The sequence below is a fragment of the Cetorhinus maximus genome, chromosome 28 (assembly GCF_964194155.1).
Source record: "Cetorhinus maximus chromosome 28, sCetMax3.hap1.1, whole genome shotgun sequence".
In the NCBI taxonomy this organism is placed as follows: domain Eukaryota; kingdom Metazoa; phylum Chordata; class Chondrichthyes; order Lamniformes; family Cetorhinidae; genus Cetorhinus; species Cetorhinus maximus.
Window position 1 is genome coordinate 20,336,145 of NC_135906.1, and position 16,704 is coordinate 20,352,848.

The 16,704-nt window shown below is 45.0% G+C and overlaps 1 protein-coding gene across 1 annotated transcript; it reads left to right on the forward strand.

The window, feature by feature from the left end:
* Nucleotides 1-2,718: 2,718 nt before the first annotated feature.
* On the forward strand, nucleotides 2,719-15,890 carry LOC144668902 (N-acetylmuramoyl-L-alanine amidase-like). The gene is made up of 5 exons (XM_078531372.1): nucleotides 2,719-2,953; nucleotides 4,776-5,630; nucleotides 11,894-12,104; nucleotides 13,879-14,173; nucleotides 15,720-15,890. The coding sequence occupies exons 1-5, from the start codon at nucleotides 2,875-2,877 to the stop codon at nucleotides 15,729-15,731; spliced, it is 1,452 nt and encodes a 483-aa protein (XP_078387498.1). The 5' UTR covers nucleotides 2,719-2,874; the 3' UTR covers nucleotides 15,732-15,890.
* The last annotated feature ends 814 nt before the right edge of the window (nucleotides 15,891-16,704 follow it).

Consider the following 16,704-nt stretch of genomic DNA (forward strand, 5'->3'; position numbering starts at 1 on the left):
TGGCACTTGTGTGGCATGAATGTTACTTGCCACTTGTCAGCCCAAGCTTGGATATTGTCCAGGTCTTGCTGCATTTGGACATGGACTGCTTCAGTATCTGAGGAGTTGTGAATGGTGCTGAACATTGTGCAATCATCAGCGAACATCCCCACTTCTGACCTTATGATGGAAGGAAGGTCATTGATGAAACAGCTGAAGATGGTTGGGCCTAGGACACTACCCTGAGGAACTCCTGCGGTGATGTCCTGGAGCTGAGATGACTGACCTCCAACAGCCACAACCATCTTCCTTTGTGCTCGGTATGACTCCAACCAGTGGAGAGTTTCCCCCTGATTCCCATTGACTCCAGTTTTGCTGGGGCTCCTTGATGCCACACTCGGTCAAATGCTGCCTTGATGTCAAGGGCAGTCACTCTAACCTCACTTCGGGAGTTCAGCTTCTTTGTCCATGTTTGAACCAAGGCTGTTTTGAGGTCAGGAGCTGAGTGGCCCTGGCGGAACCCAAACTGGGTGTGAGTGAGCAGGTTATTGCTAAGCAAGAGCTGCTTGATAGCACTGTTGATGGCCCCTTCCATCACTTTACTGATGATCGAGAGCAGACTGATGGCAGTTGGATTTGTCCTGCTTTTTGTGTACAGGACATACCTGGGCAATTTTCCACATTGCCAGTTAGATGCCAGTGTTGTAGCTTTACTGGAACAGCTTAGCTAGGGACGTGGCAAGTTCTGGGGCACAGATCTTCAGTACTATTGCTGTAATATTGTCAGGGCCCATAGTATTTGCAGTATCCAGTGCCTTCAGCCATTTCTTGATATCGCGTGAAGTGAATCGAATTGGCTGAAGACTGGCATCTGTGATGCTGGGGACCTCCGGAGGAGGCTGAGATGGATCATCCACTCAGCACTTCTGGCTGAAGATTGTTGCGAATGCTTCAGCCTTATCTTTTGCACTGAGGTGCTGGGTTCCTCCAGGATTGAGGATGGAGATATTTGTGGAGCCTCCTCCTCCAGTGAGTTGTTTAACTGTCCACTACCATTCACAACTGGATGTGGCAGGACTGCAGAGCTTAGATCTGATCTGTTGAGCTGGGGAATTGTTTATCTCTGTCACCGAAGGATGAATTTAGCCAGTGAAGTTGAAAGTTACAATGAAATGCTTAATGAGCAATGGGAGTGACAGTATTTTGTATTCTGGCTACAACTGAGACGTTACTGAGAACTTTGTGGGACCTAAGAAACCAGAAATTGTTCTGCAGTGCAACCCTGTGGCCATAGCAAGGAACTGCATCATCACGGATTGATTTACAACAATAACCTGCATTTATATAGCACCTTGAGTGTAATAAAACTCTCCAAGGTGCTCCCAGGAACGTGAACACTGAGTCATATAAGGAGGTGTTAGGGCCGTTGTCCAAAAGCTGGCACAACTCAAAGAGAGAGAGGTTTATAAGGAACGTCTTAATGCAGGAGAAAGAGAGGCCGAGACACTGAGGGGGAGAATTCCAGAGTTTAGGGCCTCAGCAATGGCCGCTCCAGCTGCCAATGGTGGAGCGATGAAAATCTAGGATGGTCAAGAGGCCAGAGTTGGAGGGACGCAGAGACCTAGGAGGGCACTGGGGGCTGATGGAAATTACAGACATAAGGAGGAAATGAGGCCATGGAGGGATTTGAATGCAAACAATAAATCTTTGAACATTTGAACAACTGTGTAGGGCATTCGAGAGACCATACCTGGAGTACTATGTACAGTTTTGGTCTCCTTACTTAAGGGTGGATATACATACTTGGAGGCAGTTCAAAGAATGTTCACTAGGTTGATTTCTGGGATGAAGGGGTTGCCTTATGAAGAAAGGTTGAGATTATACTCGTTGGAGTTTAGAAGAATGAGAGCTAATCTCTTTGAAACATTTAAGAATTTTGAGGGGACTTGACAGGGTAGAGGCTGAGTGGATACTTCCTCTCATGGGGGAATCTAGAACTAGGCAACATCATTTAAGAATAAGGGGTTGCCCATTTAAGGTGGAGATGAGGAGGAATTTCTTCTCTCAGTACGTCTTTAATCTTTAGAATCCTCTACTCCAAAGAGCAGTGAAAGCTGAGCCATTGAATATATTCAAGGCTGAGCTCGACAGATTTTTGATTTACAAGGGAGTTAAGGATTATGAGGAACAGGCAGGAAAGCGGAGTTGAGGCCATGATCTGATCAGCCATGCTTTCATTGAATGGCAGAGCAGGCTGAAGGGGCTGAATGGCTCTCTCCTATTTCATCTGCTCGTATGTGCTAGTCAAGTGGTGATTAGCAGCTTGAGAAGTGAGAAAGAGGTGTTATTGGAGATGCATATGCCTGCCTGACTCACATTGCCTGAAACAACTACAGTAAAAAGTCACACACACCCTCCATTTTGATTGAAGATCTATGACATCTACTGACTCAAAGGGGTGAATGCCTCCCCTCTGCCTGGCCTTATCTGGCCTGTGTACGATGTGTTTGAACAGTTTAATTAAAAGTGTCTAGTGGACATTGGGCCTATCAAAAGCCCTGAAAATGGCTCCCAAAAAAAAAGCTATCCTTAAAACTTTAATCAAAAGCTTTGAAAGTTTTAGAAAGAGTACCAATCAGGATGGGATAATATTGCAATAACGTCTGATTTAGTAATGGCTCGTTGATTAGAGGAAGTAAAGTTCAAGCCAATGACACACAAGCTTTCAGACCAAACCAAACAGTAAAGGAAACAAAACGAAACCAGAATTACCTGGAAAAACCTCAGCAGGTCTGGCAGCATCGGCGGAGAAGAACAAAGTTGACGTTTCGAGTCCTCATGACCCTTCAACCGATCTGAGTAAAGGGAACAAAGGTCATTTCAGGGACTCCGAGGATGCCTAACCAAGTGAGAATTCTACACTGCTTCCTCCTCCTCCTCTGGTCGTTCTACACATTCCTTTGGTCTGTTGAAGGTGGGCAGCATTTCCTTTTGTAAACATGAATGTCCTTTCGGTGAACATTGATACAACCTGTTATTAGATACAGTATAAGTCACAATCAGCAATACGTCAAGTGGCAGTAAACAATCGAGGGAGTGGGCTGACTTATTTCAAACACAAATCTGCAGCCGGGGACATTATCTCAATCCTGTGATGGTTTAAAACCCTGAAATGTAAATCAATCTGTGTTTTATATAGACATTCTGAGGTAGAAATTCCTTTAGTGTGAACTATTAAATCAATACCTTTTCGGGGTGGGGGGTGTTAAAGATCTCATTCACCTTTCTGAAGAAATGCAGGGAGTTCACTCAATGTCTTTGCTTTCATTCTGCCATCAAAATCAGCAAAAAACAGAAAGACTACTTATTCATTGAAGAAAGACAGACTTTGCATTTGTATAGCACCTTTCACAAACTTGGGATGCCCCTAAATACTTTACAGCTAATTAAGTACTTTTTGCCATGTATTCACTGGCATAATGTAGGAAACGCAATTTGCGCAGAGCAAGCTCCCACATGCAACAGTGAGATCATGACCAGATAATCTGTTTTTAATGATATTGGTCGAGGGATAACTATTGGCCAGGGCACAGGGGGAGAAATGCCCTTCTCTTCTTCAAAGTGGTGATATGGGATCTTTTACATCCACCTGAGAGGACAGGTGAGGACCTGGTTAGTGTCTTACCTGAAAGTGCAGCACTCCCTCAGTACTGCACTGGGACAATTGATCTGGATTGTATGCGGGGTTTGAACCCACAATTTTCTGGCTCTGAGGCGAGAGGCTGCTCCTGGGTAAGAACAAGTTAGAGAAAAAGAAGCAACGAATCTTGATTTCAACACAATGATAAAGAAGAGGAGGGGAGTAATAGAAATAGGAGGGGGAGATGGTGGTGCAGTGGTAATGTCGCTGGACTAGTAATCCCGGGGCTCAGGCTAATCCTCTGTGGAACATGGGATCAAATCCCACCACAGCAACTGGTGGAATTTAAATTCACTTCATAAAATCTGGAATTAAAAGCTAGTCTCAGTAATGGTGACCATGACAGCTATTATTGATTGTTGTAAAAACTAATGCCCCTTTTTGGGAAGACCTACATGAGACTCCAGACCCACAGCAATGTGGTTGACTGTCCTCTGAAACGGCCTAGCAAGTCACTCAGCTCAAGGGCAATTAGGGATGGGCAACAAATACTGGCCTTGCCAGCGACACCCACTTGAACGAACTTTTAAAAAGCACATTGAGAGCTGAGGAAGGACAGCAGAAGTTTGGAAAAGGAGTGACTGTAATAGTACTAATGAAACAAGACACTCGGATTATCGTGAGATTGCAATGGAGAGGAAGAGTTTGGAAGTCAGAGATGTGGAAGGGCCTACATCTCAGGTACAAGAAAGTAACAAATCAAAGGATTCCGAAAACGTCATTAGCCTTGAGAGGCGTCTCACAGTTTCTCAGTGTAATCGGAAACCCAATGTGTGTTTCACCCTTGAATACATATGTCAAATTTCATCAGTGTTTGCTGCATGGTCCGCTTGAATTTGTACAGCCTCATTCCTTCCATTTGGCAAGGGTTTGTTTTTGTTTTGCAAATGAAGGGTTTTTGTGGCAATGGAGAGTTTATTTGAGAGAGTAAATCCAATTAGTGAGGGTGAAGATTTGGCTCAACTTGTTGTGACACAAGGAATGCTCACTGCATCACTAAGAGGAGGGTATCCAGTCAACCTTGTATTTGTGACAACACATTACTGGTCATTCTGTTTCTTTCTGAAAGTCTTTACTTGTTTGGTTTTCTTTCCAGCGACCCCAGACTATCACCTCAATAACGTTCTGAGCATCATCGAGGAGTTGGAAGGTTATGATCCTGCATTGACTATTCTCAACATTACTACTACCCTAGGAGGACTGAGAAAGTCTGACCAAGATTACCATCTCCTCCTCCTTGGTGAAACCTCAATGCCTTCTGTCTCTCTGGAACCTCTATCTGAAGACCAACGATCTTTTATTAAGAATGTGATGAACCATGAAGTTGACTCTTCAGCTGAACATGGCGTGGTTCTCACTCCAGATGGAACGACAATTGCTGTTGGGCACCTTATTGCAGGGATTGAAGCTGGATTGAAGAGAAATATTGACCACCCTTGGCCGGATGTGGCAGGTGGACTCCCAGTCCCAGTTGATAGTCTTTATGCCCTGACATTAGCCAAAGATCTAGGGTTAGCAATCGTGGCCCATCACTTGAACAAAAGTCAAGTGTTACTGGGACCTGATGGTTGTTGGGATAATGTGACTTCTCCTCAAGTTTTCACTGGATCAGGTCCCTGGTCCCTGGTCACTAATGCTTTGATTAATGGAGGCATGGATGGCTTTATCCTGGGGAGCTACTTAACAAAGCTCCAAGGTCCACTGCCCAACCTCAGCGCTGTGTTGAGAGGTTACTACGGAGAGGGTCAGGGGCAAATGGGTTTAAGGGCAAACGCACGGCGTAAGAATTTTGAAGCAAAGGTTGACCTTGGTAATTTTATCAATCAGGTTATAAGTGCTGTTTACCTGTACAACCACATCAGGAACAATGCAACTCTCCAAAACCTCAACAACAACACCCTCAGAAAGATTTCTGAGCAAGGAGTTAACCAGTTTCATCACAGCTATCTCGGTAGGTAAACAATTCAAAAAAACTCCCTTCAAAAAACAAGTTGAACCCTTACCTGTAAAAAGTTCATTCAAACCACTTCTGTTTTGTAATAGATTCCCTGGGGCACTGTCAGTTAATGAATAAAAGATCCATTTATATGCTGTACAAGATTGCAAAATAAGAGAGATTTTAAGAACTCCCTACAATGTGCCACCTCATGACCAAAGCCTACATGGTGACTGTTGACATTGAAAAACTTAAAGGGATGTGTTGGCATGGCAACCTACTGGGCTAAATGCTAAATGAAAAGTTTGACCAGAAGCCACATCAACAAGAAGCAAGGTTTGCCCTGTGGAAGTTTTTTTTTTAAAGTATAGATTGGCGTTTTCTCTAATATCATAGAGCCAAGGTTGGATCCCTTCTGCGCTGTGGCACTCCAATAATAATGAGCTGCAGTTCAGACCAATTATAAAGGATAATTCCTCAACCCCAGGAGAGAGCTGTGACCTCAGGGAGTGCAGTTTCATTACAGTCCAATCTCTGCCCCACATTCTTTCTGAGCGCAGCTTCCTGATGTGTGTGTGTGTGTGTGTGTGTGTGTGTGAGAGTTGGTGACTTTATCCCTATGGCTGGTAAGAAGCAAGTTTACGTCTTTAATTTTATTGCAAATTTCAAAGAACACTCAAATATTAGAGTTTCCTCTTTACTTGCAATGCCATTTGCATTGAAACCAATGGCATAAAAATCATATGGGAAATGGTGTCAACGAATTCACGTTTAATTTTTCTTCAAAATATTACACTGCTATTTTATGCTCATTAAAGTGTGTGATGTAAGTGTTAGGGAATGGTACATTCATCTGCTTTTAGTACCCGATGTCAGTGCCAAAGGATCATTGAAGCTGAATAAGCTTCCCCCATTATGCCAATGTGATAGTTGCATTTCCTACACCATCTGTCCCTGTGACTCCTTTGCCAAATCAGTGCCGATTAGTTGCAAGCTAAGGTTCGTATCTTGCTCGCTAAAGCTAGGGTGGGACTGTCCAGTCTCATCTTCCCACCGAAAGGAGAGAAGGCATCATCCCATCGTTTGGTCTGAACTCAAATTCAGCCCCAGGGAGGCGACCTGACCTCTGCTCAGTCCGAAATCCTATTGGTTTGCTCCCACGTTTGTTCTGCCCGGTTGTGAACATCGGGTAAACTGATTGTTTCAGGGCTTGTTACCCTCAGGCCTCCCTGAGATATATTCCACTCAGAATTGATGCTCAGCACAGGAAAGAGCTCATTCAATCAGGCTACCATAACATAAACCAGGATTGGATGACACCAAACCACACCCAGCTCAAAAGGGGATATTTTGACTTTCTGCAGTTGTGTAAGATGGGTGATTGCCCATTGGTCGCCTATCTTACATCGCATTCAATTTGAATGCATTGGCATCAGGAGTCTCCTCAAGTTGTCTTGTGCCATGTACACCTGCTCTATGACCTCTTTAACTACTTTCCGCATCAATCCCCTTTGCCGTTTGTCCACAGGCAGCCCTGATTTCATCCACTTTCCAACAGATACTGGTGTGGACCAGGACCCCCGATCGAATTCGCCAAATTCTGCTCCTCCGGCCTGGGATCGGCTGCCGCCCCGTCTAACCAGGGCAATTCCAGGCCCCCCATTCAGAAAGGCTCGGAGCAGGACCTCATCCCACCATCTTGACTTTCCCACGAACCAGTCCTGCTTCCTGTATTCCTGGCAGGAGCCGACCAGGGCCCTGCAGAGAGTCTAGGTGTGCTGCACTTCCTGAAGAGGTGGGAGTGACATTATGGGGGCCACATGGACCCACGACCTGGAGCACAAACCAAGGCCTTCGGTTAAACTAGCGGAGGAGGAAATAGTTGGCACTCAGCCTCCATTTGCCAATTTTTTTTCTTTCATGGGATGTGGGCGTCGCTGGCTAGGCCAGCATTTGTTGCCCATCCTTAATTGCCCTTGAAGTGAGTGGCTTGTTAGGCCATTTCAGAGGGGCAGTTAAGAGCCAACCATGTTGCTGTGGGTCTGGAGTCACGTGTAGGCCAGACCGGGTAAGGATGGCAGATTTCCTTCCCTAAAGGGCGTTAGTGAGCCAGGTGGGTTTGTACCACAGCTAATGATAGTTGTCACGGTCGCATTGTCATTACCAGCCCTGCCCCCTCCTATGGTTTATTTGGTAGTCCTGAGAGCAGGTGGATCAGGGATGGGTTGGGAAACCCGGAACTAACACATGTTGGGCGGGCGGACGTTGTCAACTGATGGTCCTGGTGGAGGAGGTGGGGGGTCAGTTCAGGTTGCCCAATGTGGCTCTCTTCAGTTTCACCTTCCCACCCGGGTACAAGCAAGAGTAAAATTCAGCCTCAGTTCTTCAGCTGTTATGGACGGGAGGGGGATTAATTTAGACAGCCCTGATTTCTCCACTCACTACCTGTCCGTAAACAGGAAGGTGTTTTTGATTTCTGATCTCCCCCTTGATAAGTCGTGGCCTATTTTCCCAACCCTTCAGTTTTGGAGTTATCCCATCCTCTATTAACAGCCCCACAGCAAACTCAAGATAAGGTAAAATCAGAGGGTTAGTTTATTTTACACACGCACATAATGCGGGGAAGGGGTTTCACAATGTCCGCCTCTTTTGCATTCGTACAATAAAAGAGGGATAAGGGAAAGAAAGGGGTTCAGGGCAAGTGCCACAATAAAAATAAGACATTTATGGGGGAAGCAGTGGTATAGTGGTATTGTCACTTGACTAGTTTCCAGGGTAACGCTCTGGGGACTAAGGTTTGAATCTCACCGTGACAGATGGAAAAATTTGATTTCAGCAAAAATCTGGAATTAAAAGCCACAAAAACCACTGCCAATTGTCGTAAAAACCCATCTGGTTCACTAACCACTCCACGTGACTCCAGACCCTCAGCAATACGGTTGACTCTTAATTGCCCTTACTCATTTGGAGACGGGCGATAAATGCTGGCCTAGTCATGAACGAATAAAAAGAAAGTGAGTCTAGAATCAAAAAGTCTTGTTGTGGATTGCTTCAGAGGTTAGCAGGCTGAAACTGTTGCAGGGTGAGCTGACTTTCCAGAAGTGAGTGGCGTACTGGTATTGTCACTATTCCAGAGACCCAGGGTAATTCTCTGGGGGGATCCTGGGTTTAAATCCCACCATGGCAGATGGTGAAATTTGAATTCAATAAAAATCTGGATGGTCATAAAAAACCCATCTGGTTCACTAATACCCTTTAGGGAAGGAAATCGGCCATACATTCCAAATGTAAATGTGGAGCCTACATGTGACTCCAGACCCACAGCAATGTGGTTGATTCTTAAATGCCCTATGAACAAAGGGTAGGCAATATGCTGGCCTCGCCAGCAACACCCACATCCTGTGAACTAGTAAAAAAAAAAGTGAGGACCCCCATGATGGGGGAAGGCACTTGAAGGCAGAAGTTCCAATGTCCCAGTAGTTCACAGTGTAGATGAGGTCCTGGCACTTCTTTCTGCTGTTAGATGGGTTCAGTTCCAAACAGCGATATTACAGGTTCTAGTGGCTTGGAGGAGGTCATGTAACATACGCTTCTTCTCCTGGGTGTTAGTCAAAGGAAGTGTTTTCCAAGATCTGGAATCTTGAGGTGTTTAATAGAGGAGTCAGGGTCCCTTTTGTCCTTTACAGACATACCCTCTCTGTTGGCGGGAGTTCTGCCTTAAAAATGTAAATGGGGTGCATTCCTTTGGAACTTGATTGTTGGCAATCACAGAGGGCATTAACACCTCTTTAAAAATAACAAAGTCCCTGCTGGTTTCTGAAGGTTAGAGATTCCTCTGGTATGAATCATGGCTAGTCATGGTAAAGCCTCGTCCATTTTTAAAATAAAAATAATAATTTTATAAAGTAGCCAGGTGATGGCATAGTGATATTGTCTCTGGACTAGTGATCCAGAGACCCAGGGTAATGCTCTGTGGACCCGGGTGGTGGCACTGGTAATCCAGAGACCCAGGGTAATGCTCTGGGGACCTGGGTTTGAATCCTGTCACAGCAGATAGTGGGATTTGAATTCAATAAAAATCTGGAATTAAAAGTCCAATAATGACCATGAAACCATTGTCGATTGTTGTAAAAACCCATCTGGTTCACTAATGTCCTTTAGGGAAGGAAATCTGCCGTCCTTACCTGGTCTGGCCTACATGTGACTCCAGACCCATAGCAATGTGGTTGACTCTTAACTGCCCTCTGAAATGGCCCAGAAAGACACTCAGTTGTATCAAATCGCCACAAAGACACAAAAAAGGAATGAAACATGACGGACCACCCGGCATCGACCTCGGCACTGGAAATGACAATGGCAATCGCAGCCCTGTCGACCCTGCAAAGTCCTCCTGACTAACATCTGGGGGCTAGTGCCAAAATTGGGAGAGCTGTCTCACAGACTAGTCAAGCAACAGCCTGACATAGTCATTCTCATGGAATCAAACCTTACAGACAATGTCCCAACTCCACCATCACCATCCCTGGGTATGTCCTGTCCCACCAGCAGGACAGACCCAGCAGAGATGGCGGCACAGTGGTATACAGTCAGGAGGGAATTGCCTTGGGAGTCTTCAACATCGACTCCGGACCCCATGAAGTCTCAGGGCATCAGGTCAAACATTACCACCTACCGCTTTCCCTCAGCTGATGAATCAGTGCTCCTCTTTTTAATTCATTCACGGGATGTGGGCGTCGCTGGCTGGGTCAGCATTTATTACCTATCCCTAGTTGCCCTTGAGAAGGTGGTGGTGAGCTGCCTTCTTGAACCGCTGCAGTCTTTGTGGTGCAGGTACACCCACAGTGCGGTTAGGGAGGGAGTTCCAGGATTTTGACCCAGTGACAGTGAAGGAACGGTGATATATTTCCAGGTCAGGATGGTGAGTGACTTCATCCCTTGGCTGAAGGGGCTGACTGTATTGTAGCCAAATCAAATTTGCTGATGATACAAAGATGGGCGGTTAAGCAAGTTGTGAGGAGGATACAAAGAGATACTGCAAAGAATACTGATAGGTTAAGTGAATGGGCAAACATTTGACAGGTGTAGTATAATGTGGGAAAATGTGAACTTGTCCTCTTTGGCAGAAAGAATAGAGAAGCAGAATATTATTTAGTTGGAGAGAGGCTGCAGAATGTTGCGATATGAGGGATCTTGGTGTCCTTGTACATGAATCACAAAAAGTTAGCATGCAAGTATAGCAGGTATTTAGGAAGGCAAAAGGAATGTTGGCCTTTATCCAATGGGGATGGAAAAGATAAGTACAAAAGTCTTGTTACAACTGTACAGGGCGTTGGTGAGATGGCATCCAGAATACTGTGTACAGGTTTTGTCTCTTTACTTAGAAGGAGGGATATTTTTACATTGGAAGCAGTTCACGGAGGTTCACTAGGCCGATTCCTGGTTTGTCTATGAGGAAAGGCTGAGCCTATACTCGTTGGAGTTTAGAAGAATGAGAGGTGATCTTACTAAAACATATAAGACCCTGAAGGGACTTGACAGGGTGGATGCTGAGAGGATGTTCCTTCTCATGGGACCATCAGGAACAGTTTCATGTTGAGATGAGGAGAGTTGTTAGTCTTTGGAACTCTTTCACAGAGAGCAATGAAGTTTGGGTCATTGAATATATTCAATGCTGAATGAGATCGATTTTTGATTGACATGCGTTATGGGGCAGCAGACAGGAAAGTGGAGTTAAGGCTACAATCAGATCAGTCGTGATCTTATTGAGTGACGGAGCAGGGTCAGTGGGCCACATGACCCACTTTGGCTCCTATTTCTTATGATCTTATGACCTTCCAAATATCTGGGCTGACCTTCCAGTGCTGTACTGAGGCAGTACTGCACTGTTGGAGCTCCCATCGTCAGGATGAGGCATTAGATCGAGATCTATTCTGCTCTCTCAGGTAAACAGAAAAGATCCAAAGGGGCACTATTCTGCAGAAGAGCAGGGGAGTTCTTCCCAGTGTCTTGGTCAATTTTTATTCCCCATCAACATCAGTAAAACAGATTATCCGATCATTATTATGTTGCTATTTGTGGGATCTTGCTGTGCATAAATTAGCTACCACATTTCTCACATTACAGTTCAGAAATACTTCATTGGCTGTAAAACACTTTGTGGCACTCTGAGGTTGTGAATGGCATAAGGTAAATACAAGTCTCTCTTTCTTACTGTGCTGTGCATAGCTCATCCTTTATTTAACATGCAGCTTCAGTGTATCTTCCTTATTGTTTTGCAGAGTGCCCTGCCATTATCCCTCGCTGTATGTGGGCTGCCAAGCCCTACAAAGGTTCCCCGGTGAATCTGGTGCTCCCCCTCCACTTTGTTTATATCCACCATACCCACCAGCCAGGCCGACCCTGCACCAATTTCCAGGACTGCGCAGCGGACATGAAGAGCATGCAACGGTTCCACCAGGAGGATCGTGGATGGGACGACATAGGTTACAAGTAAGGATCCCACCTTCTTGACAGGTCCTGAGGAACGTACGGAACACAAACTGGCCATTCAACCCAACTGATCCATGCTGGTGTTTCCGCTCCGCACAAGCCTCCTCACACCCCTCTTTACCCCGCCCAATCAATGTGTCCTTCTATTCATTGCTCCCTCCTGAGCTTATCTAGATTCCCCTTTGAACACATCAATTATCCATTCAATTTGTCACGAGTATCTTTCAAAATCTAACCCCATTTAAATAAAAAGGGTGATGCTCCTGGTATGTTTCTGAGGGGGCGCTGGAGGCGGAGGGAAGGGGGCTAAAGTGAAAGGGTCACTAATGTGGGAGATGGAAGCTAGATTATTGTCCTTTGCACATGCCATTCTGAGCAGGTGCCGGAGCTAATGTGTCCCCGTCCAACCCACCCACTCCCACAAGGATAAGTTCCGAGCAGCAGAGCTACTAATTGCCGTGAATATTCAAACTGCGGTTCAGTGAAGCAAGGAGTCAAATGGCCCACATGCACCCCACTCCCTTTGTCCCGCACCCCAAGCCTATGGGGTGCATATTCACAAGCCTCCGCAGGGGAAGTTGATAAGATGGTCAAGGAAGCGTATGAGGTAATTGGCTTTATAAATAACAGCATTGAATACAAAAACAAGGAAGTCATTCTAAGCCTTAACAAGATCTCTACAAGATCACCCCTCAGACTTCTCTTTTCTAGAGAACAGAAGCCCAGGCTGTCCAATTTTTCCTGATGGGTTTCACCTCTCAGTCCAGTGTCCTCCTACTAATTCTTCTTTATACCTTCTCCAGCGCCTCCGCATCCGTCTTACAACGTGGAATACCTTTACAACCCCGGGCACCACACTTTAGGAAGGAAGTCCATGCCTCAGAGATGGTGCAAAGGTGGTTTATCCAGATGGTACCATGAGCGAGAGAGTCCAGTTAACTGGGAGAAGCTGAGATTGCTCTCCTTAGACCAGAGAAGGTTAGGGGGAGAGGGGGGCATAATAGAGGTGTTCAAAACTCTGAAGGGCTTTGATAGAACAAATAGGCAGAAAGTATTTTCCCTAACCACAGGTTCCAGATGTCAAATAATTGGCAAAAGAACTAGAGGGGAATTGAGAAATGTTTTTGCACAGAGGATTGTTAGGATCTAGATCGCACTACGTGGAAGGGGGCTGGAAGCAGTTGGAACTTTCAAAAGGCAATCAGACCTATACATGAAGAAGACTCATTTTCAGGATTATAGGGAAATGGCTGTGGTGTGCCCCCAGCCCCGAAAGATATAAAAGGAAAGTGATTTGCTCGCACGAGGGACTTCATACTGAAACATTAAAGATGTGATGAATATGAAGTACTCTGGAGAGAATCGCAAGTGTAACATCAAAACCCCTGCAGGAAATTAATCCTTGATCATTTAAATATATTTGGAGCCTAGTTACTGTTGTGATTTGACAATATGATCTGTTTTAGTGATGGTTGAGGGATAAATATTGGCCTGGAAGTCAGGACCGCTCCTGTTCTTGTTCAAAGTAACGTTCTAGGATCTTTTATGCTCATGTATCAATTTAACATAGTCTGAAAGACTCTGACAGTGCAGCACACCCTTAGTACTACATTCAGGGTGTCGGCTTGGATTTTGTGCTCAAGTTTCAGCTGTGGGATTCGAACCCACGACCTCTGTCTTGGAGAGAAGAGCATTATTCACTGAACCATGGCTAATGTGTGCAGATAAATTAAACCATTACCTGCTGTGTTAATTTCTGGAATGGTCTTTGTAGCTTTGTGGCAGGCTCTGATGGATACATTTACGAAGGTCGTGGATGGCTCTGGCAAGGAGCTCACACCAAAGGACAAAACTCTAGGGGGTATGGAGTGAGCTTCATCGGTGACTACGCCTCGGAGCTCCCAGACCAGGCTGCAATGGAACTAGTCAAAGAAAATTTCATGAAGTGTGCTGTGATTGACAAGAGAATAGCCAGTAATTACACCATCCAGGGACATCGACAACACAGACCAACCACGTGCCCAGGAGATAGGCTCTTCAATGAAATCAAGACCTGGGAGGCCTTTAAGGTAATAGTATTTCCATTGGGTAATCTCCGGGAATTGACATCACACCATGGACTATTTTGTGAAGGGTTGGGGCCAATATCATCTTCAGTGCCCAATTCCTATTTGTCCCTCCTCAGTGACCTCATCAACCCATTTGTGCTAAAGGGTTTATTAAACTAGCACATGAAGGAATGTGGTACAAGTGCTGAGCGGCCAGACCCTGCTTCTCTTTCTTTACTCTTCTTCTTTCGTTTCTTGCTTCTCCCCTATTATTTGGGATCACCACAATGCTGCTTGATCACCCTTCTCCATCACCTCCCATCAGTCACTCATTCCTCTCCCAATCCCGCTGTGTTTAAGCCTCTCACTATCGCATCTTTCCATCGAGTGTCGGACCTTCCTCTTCTCCTCCTTCCTGGCAGTCCCATCTCCGTTACTCACATCACTAGATTACTTCTCGCTCTCTCTGCAACAGGTGACCATAGCATTTCAATCTTTTCTCAGCTATTCCTTCAGTGCTCCCGCCATCGTCACTGTCCCTCTTCCTTTTCACACTGACCAAATGTTGTATCCTGCGGCTCCATTATTGATGCTTTTTGCACTTTTTTGAAACACCTTCTACCCCACCAGTCCTGCGTTGATTGACATCTTCCAATACCAGGCTGGGTTTACCTGTGCCAGTGTCAAGAAATGAGTGACATTGGCATTGGTGCTTTGAGCCACACTCAAGGGAATGCAGAGCAAGCCTCAATAATTACAGATCGCCACTCAATTTTCTTGTCCTGTCCTGCATCTCAGACCTCAGCTTAGAGGTGAACCCAAAAAGGTCCTCTATGACAGCAACAGGATTTGTTACCCACAATAAGTGCTTGTCATGGGAGAATGAACCCAAAGCTAATCTTTCACCTCAAGAAAGTTTATCCTCCAAACAACACTGCAGTTCTAGCTGTACCTATTTATAGGTGAGCCAATGCCCATCACCTGTTTTAACAATGCAATTATCTTAACAATGTAATTGCCAGTCATAAAGATAATTGTTATTGGACCTTGACAATGTGATTACTGATACATTGACATGATTGAGTTCATAGCACCCTCGTCTTTGAATCAGAGGGTTGTGGGTTCATGTCCCACTCCTGGAAAACCAAGAACTCTGATTGTACTCGAAAGAAGTTGCAATCTGTGACTGTTGGTAACTCGAAAGAGTCTTCCAAAGTTTTACAATAGACATTCTATGTTGAACGAATGCTACCTTTATGCTTTTAATGTGAAGATGAGGATACAGGGAGTGAAGAGGACTGGGTTGTCTCTCTGGCCTCAGACGCAGTTTAGGCTAATGGTTCCCTTCTGTCAGTTGGCTGGAAGGATGTGAAATGATTCTGAGCAATCTCGATCCAGCTACTGCTTCCTCAACACTAGTTGCCACCCAGAGGGGCCATGGGTGTGGAAATGGAGAAATGCTGTATTGCTGAAGCAGGATGCACTTCTCTGCAGTTGAGCTGGGACCAATTGTGTGGACAGATAGGAAGGCTTAATTCTAACCCTTTGATCTGTATCCCTGTATCAGGAGGTTGAATAAACCAGTGTGACCACTGCAGCATCGTAACCACTGAAGAGCAATGCATAGAGAGACCATGCGGAGACCATGAAACATGAAGACAAGCCCTTAAACAAGGAAGAGCTACATAGACACAGCCATGGTTACATGAATAATAAACACATTAATTTTAAAGTGCAATTTGCCCAGTTCATTCACGGTGAATTATTTAACATTGGCTTACAATTTTTAAATGTATACAGTATTTACTGAAGGGAATTGTACTCACATATCGCTTAACATTGCATTATACAATACACAAGGAGGCCATTGGGCCCATTGTGCCTATTCCAGCTCTCTGAAAGAGCTATATAATCAGCTCCAGACCCAGCTATTTTCTTCGTAATCTTTGACTTGTGTTGCAAAAGCAGATAGCGACAGATATGTTCTGGACTTGTGTGATATTGGGGATATAAAAGGGTGTAGCCTTAAAACTAGAGCCAGGCCGTTTGGGATGATGCCAGGAAGCACTTCTTCACACAAATGGGCATTGGAAATCTGGAACTCTCTCTGTTGAGGGCCGGGGGGGGTTGAATTGAAAATTTTTTAAATTGGGAGATTTTTGCCAGGCAAGGGTATGAAGGCTTATGGAACCAAGATGGCTGGATAGAGTTAAGATGCAGATCAGATATAATCTAACTGAATGGCGGTACAGTACATTGTCGAGGGCTGGGTGGTCTCTTCCTATGTTGTACCCTGTGATCTACACACCACTCAAGTCAGGACTTATTGTATCTTCTGTGTGGTGAGGATTAGAGGATTATCATCTTTTTGTGTGTTTTTCAATGCAACTTTGGTTGTGTTGTGACTTTAGGATAGATTTGATCATCCTTTCAGTCACACTAATACTCAAGCTATTCTTGGCTTGGCAGAACACCAGGAGTAGTCATGTCTTCCAGCCTCTCTCAGACTAATTAAAGCACAAAACCATTTCCTGTATCATGTTCAACATGTG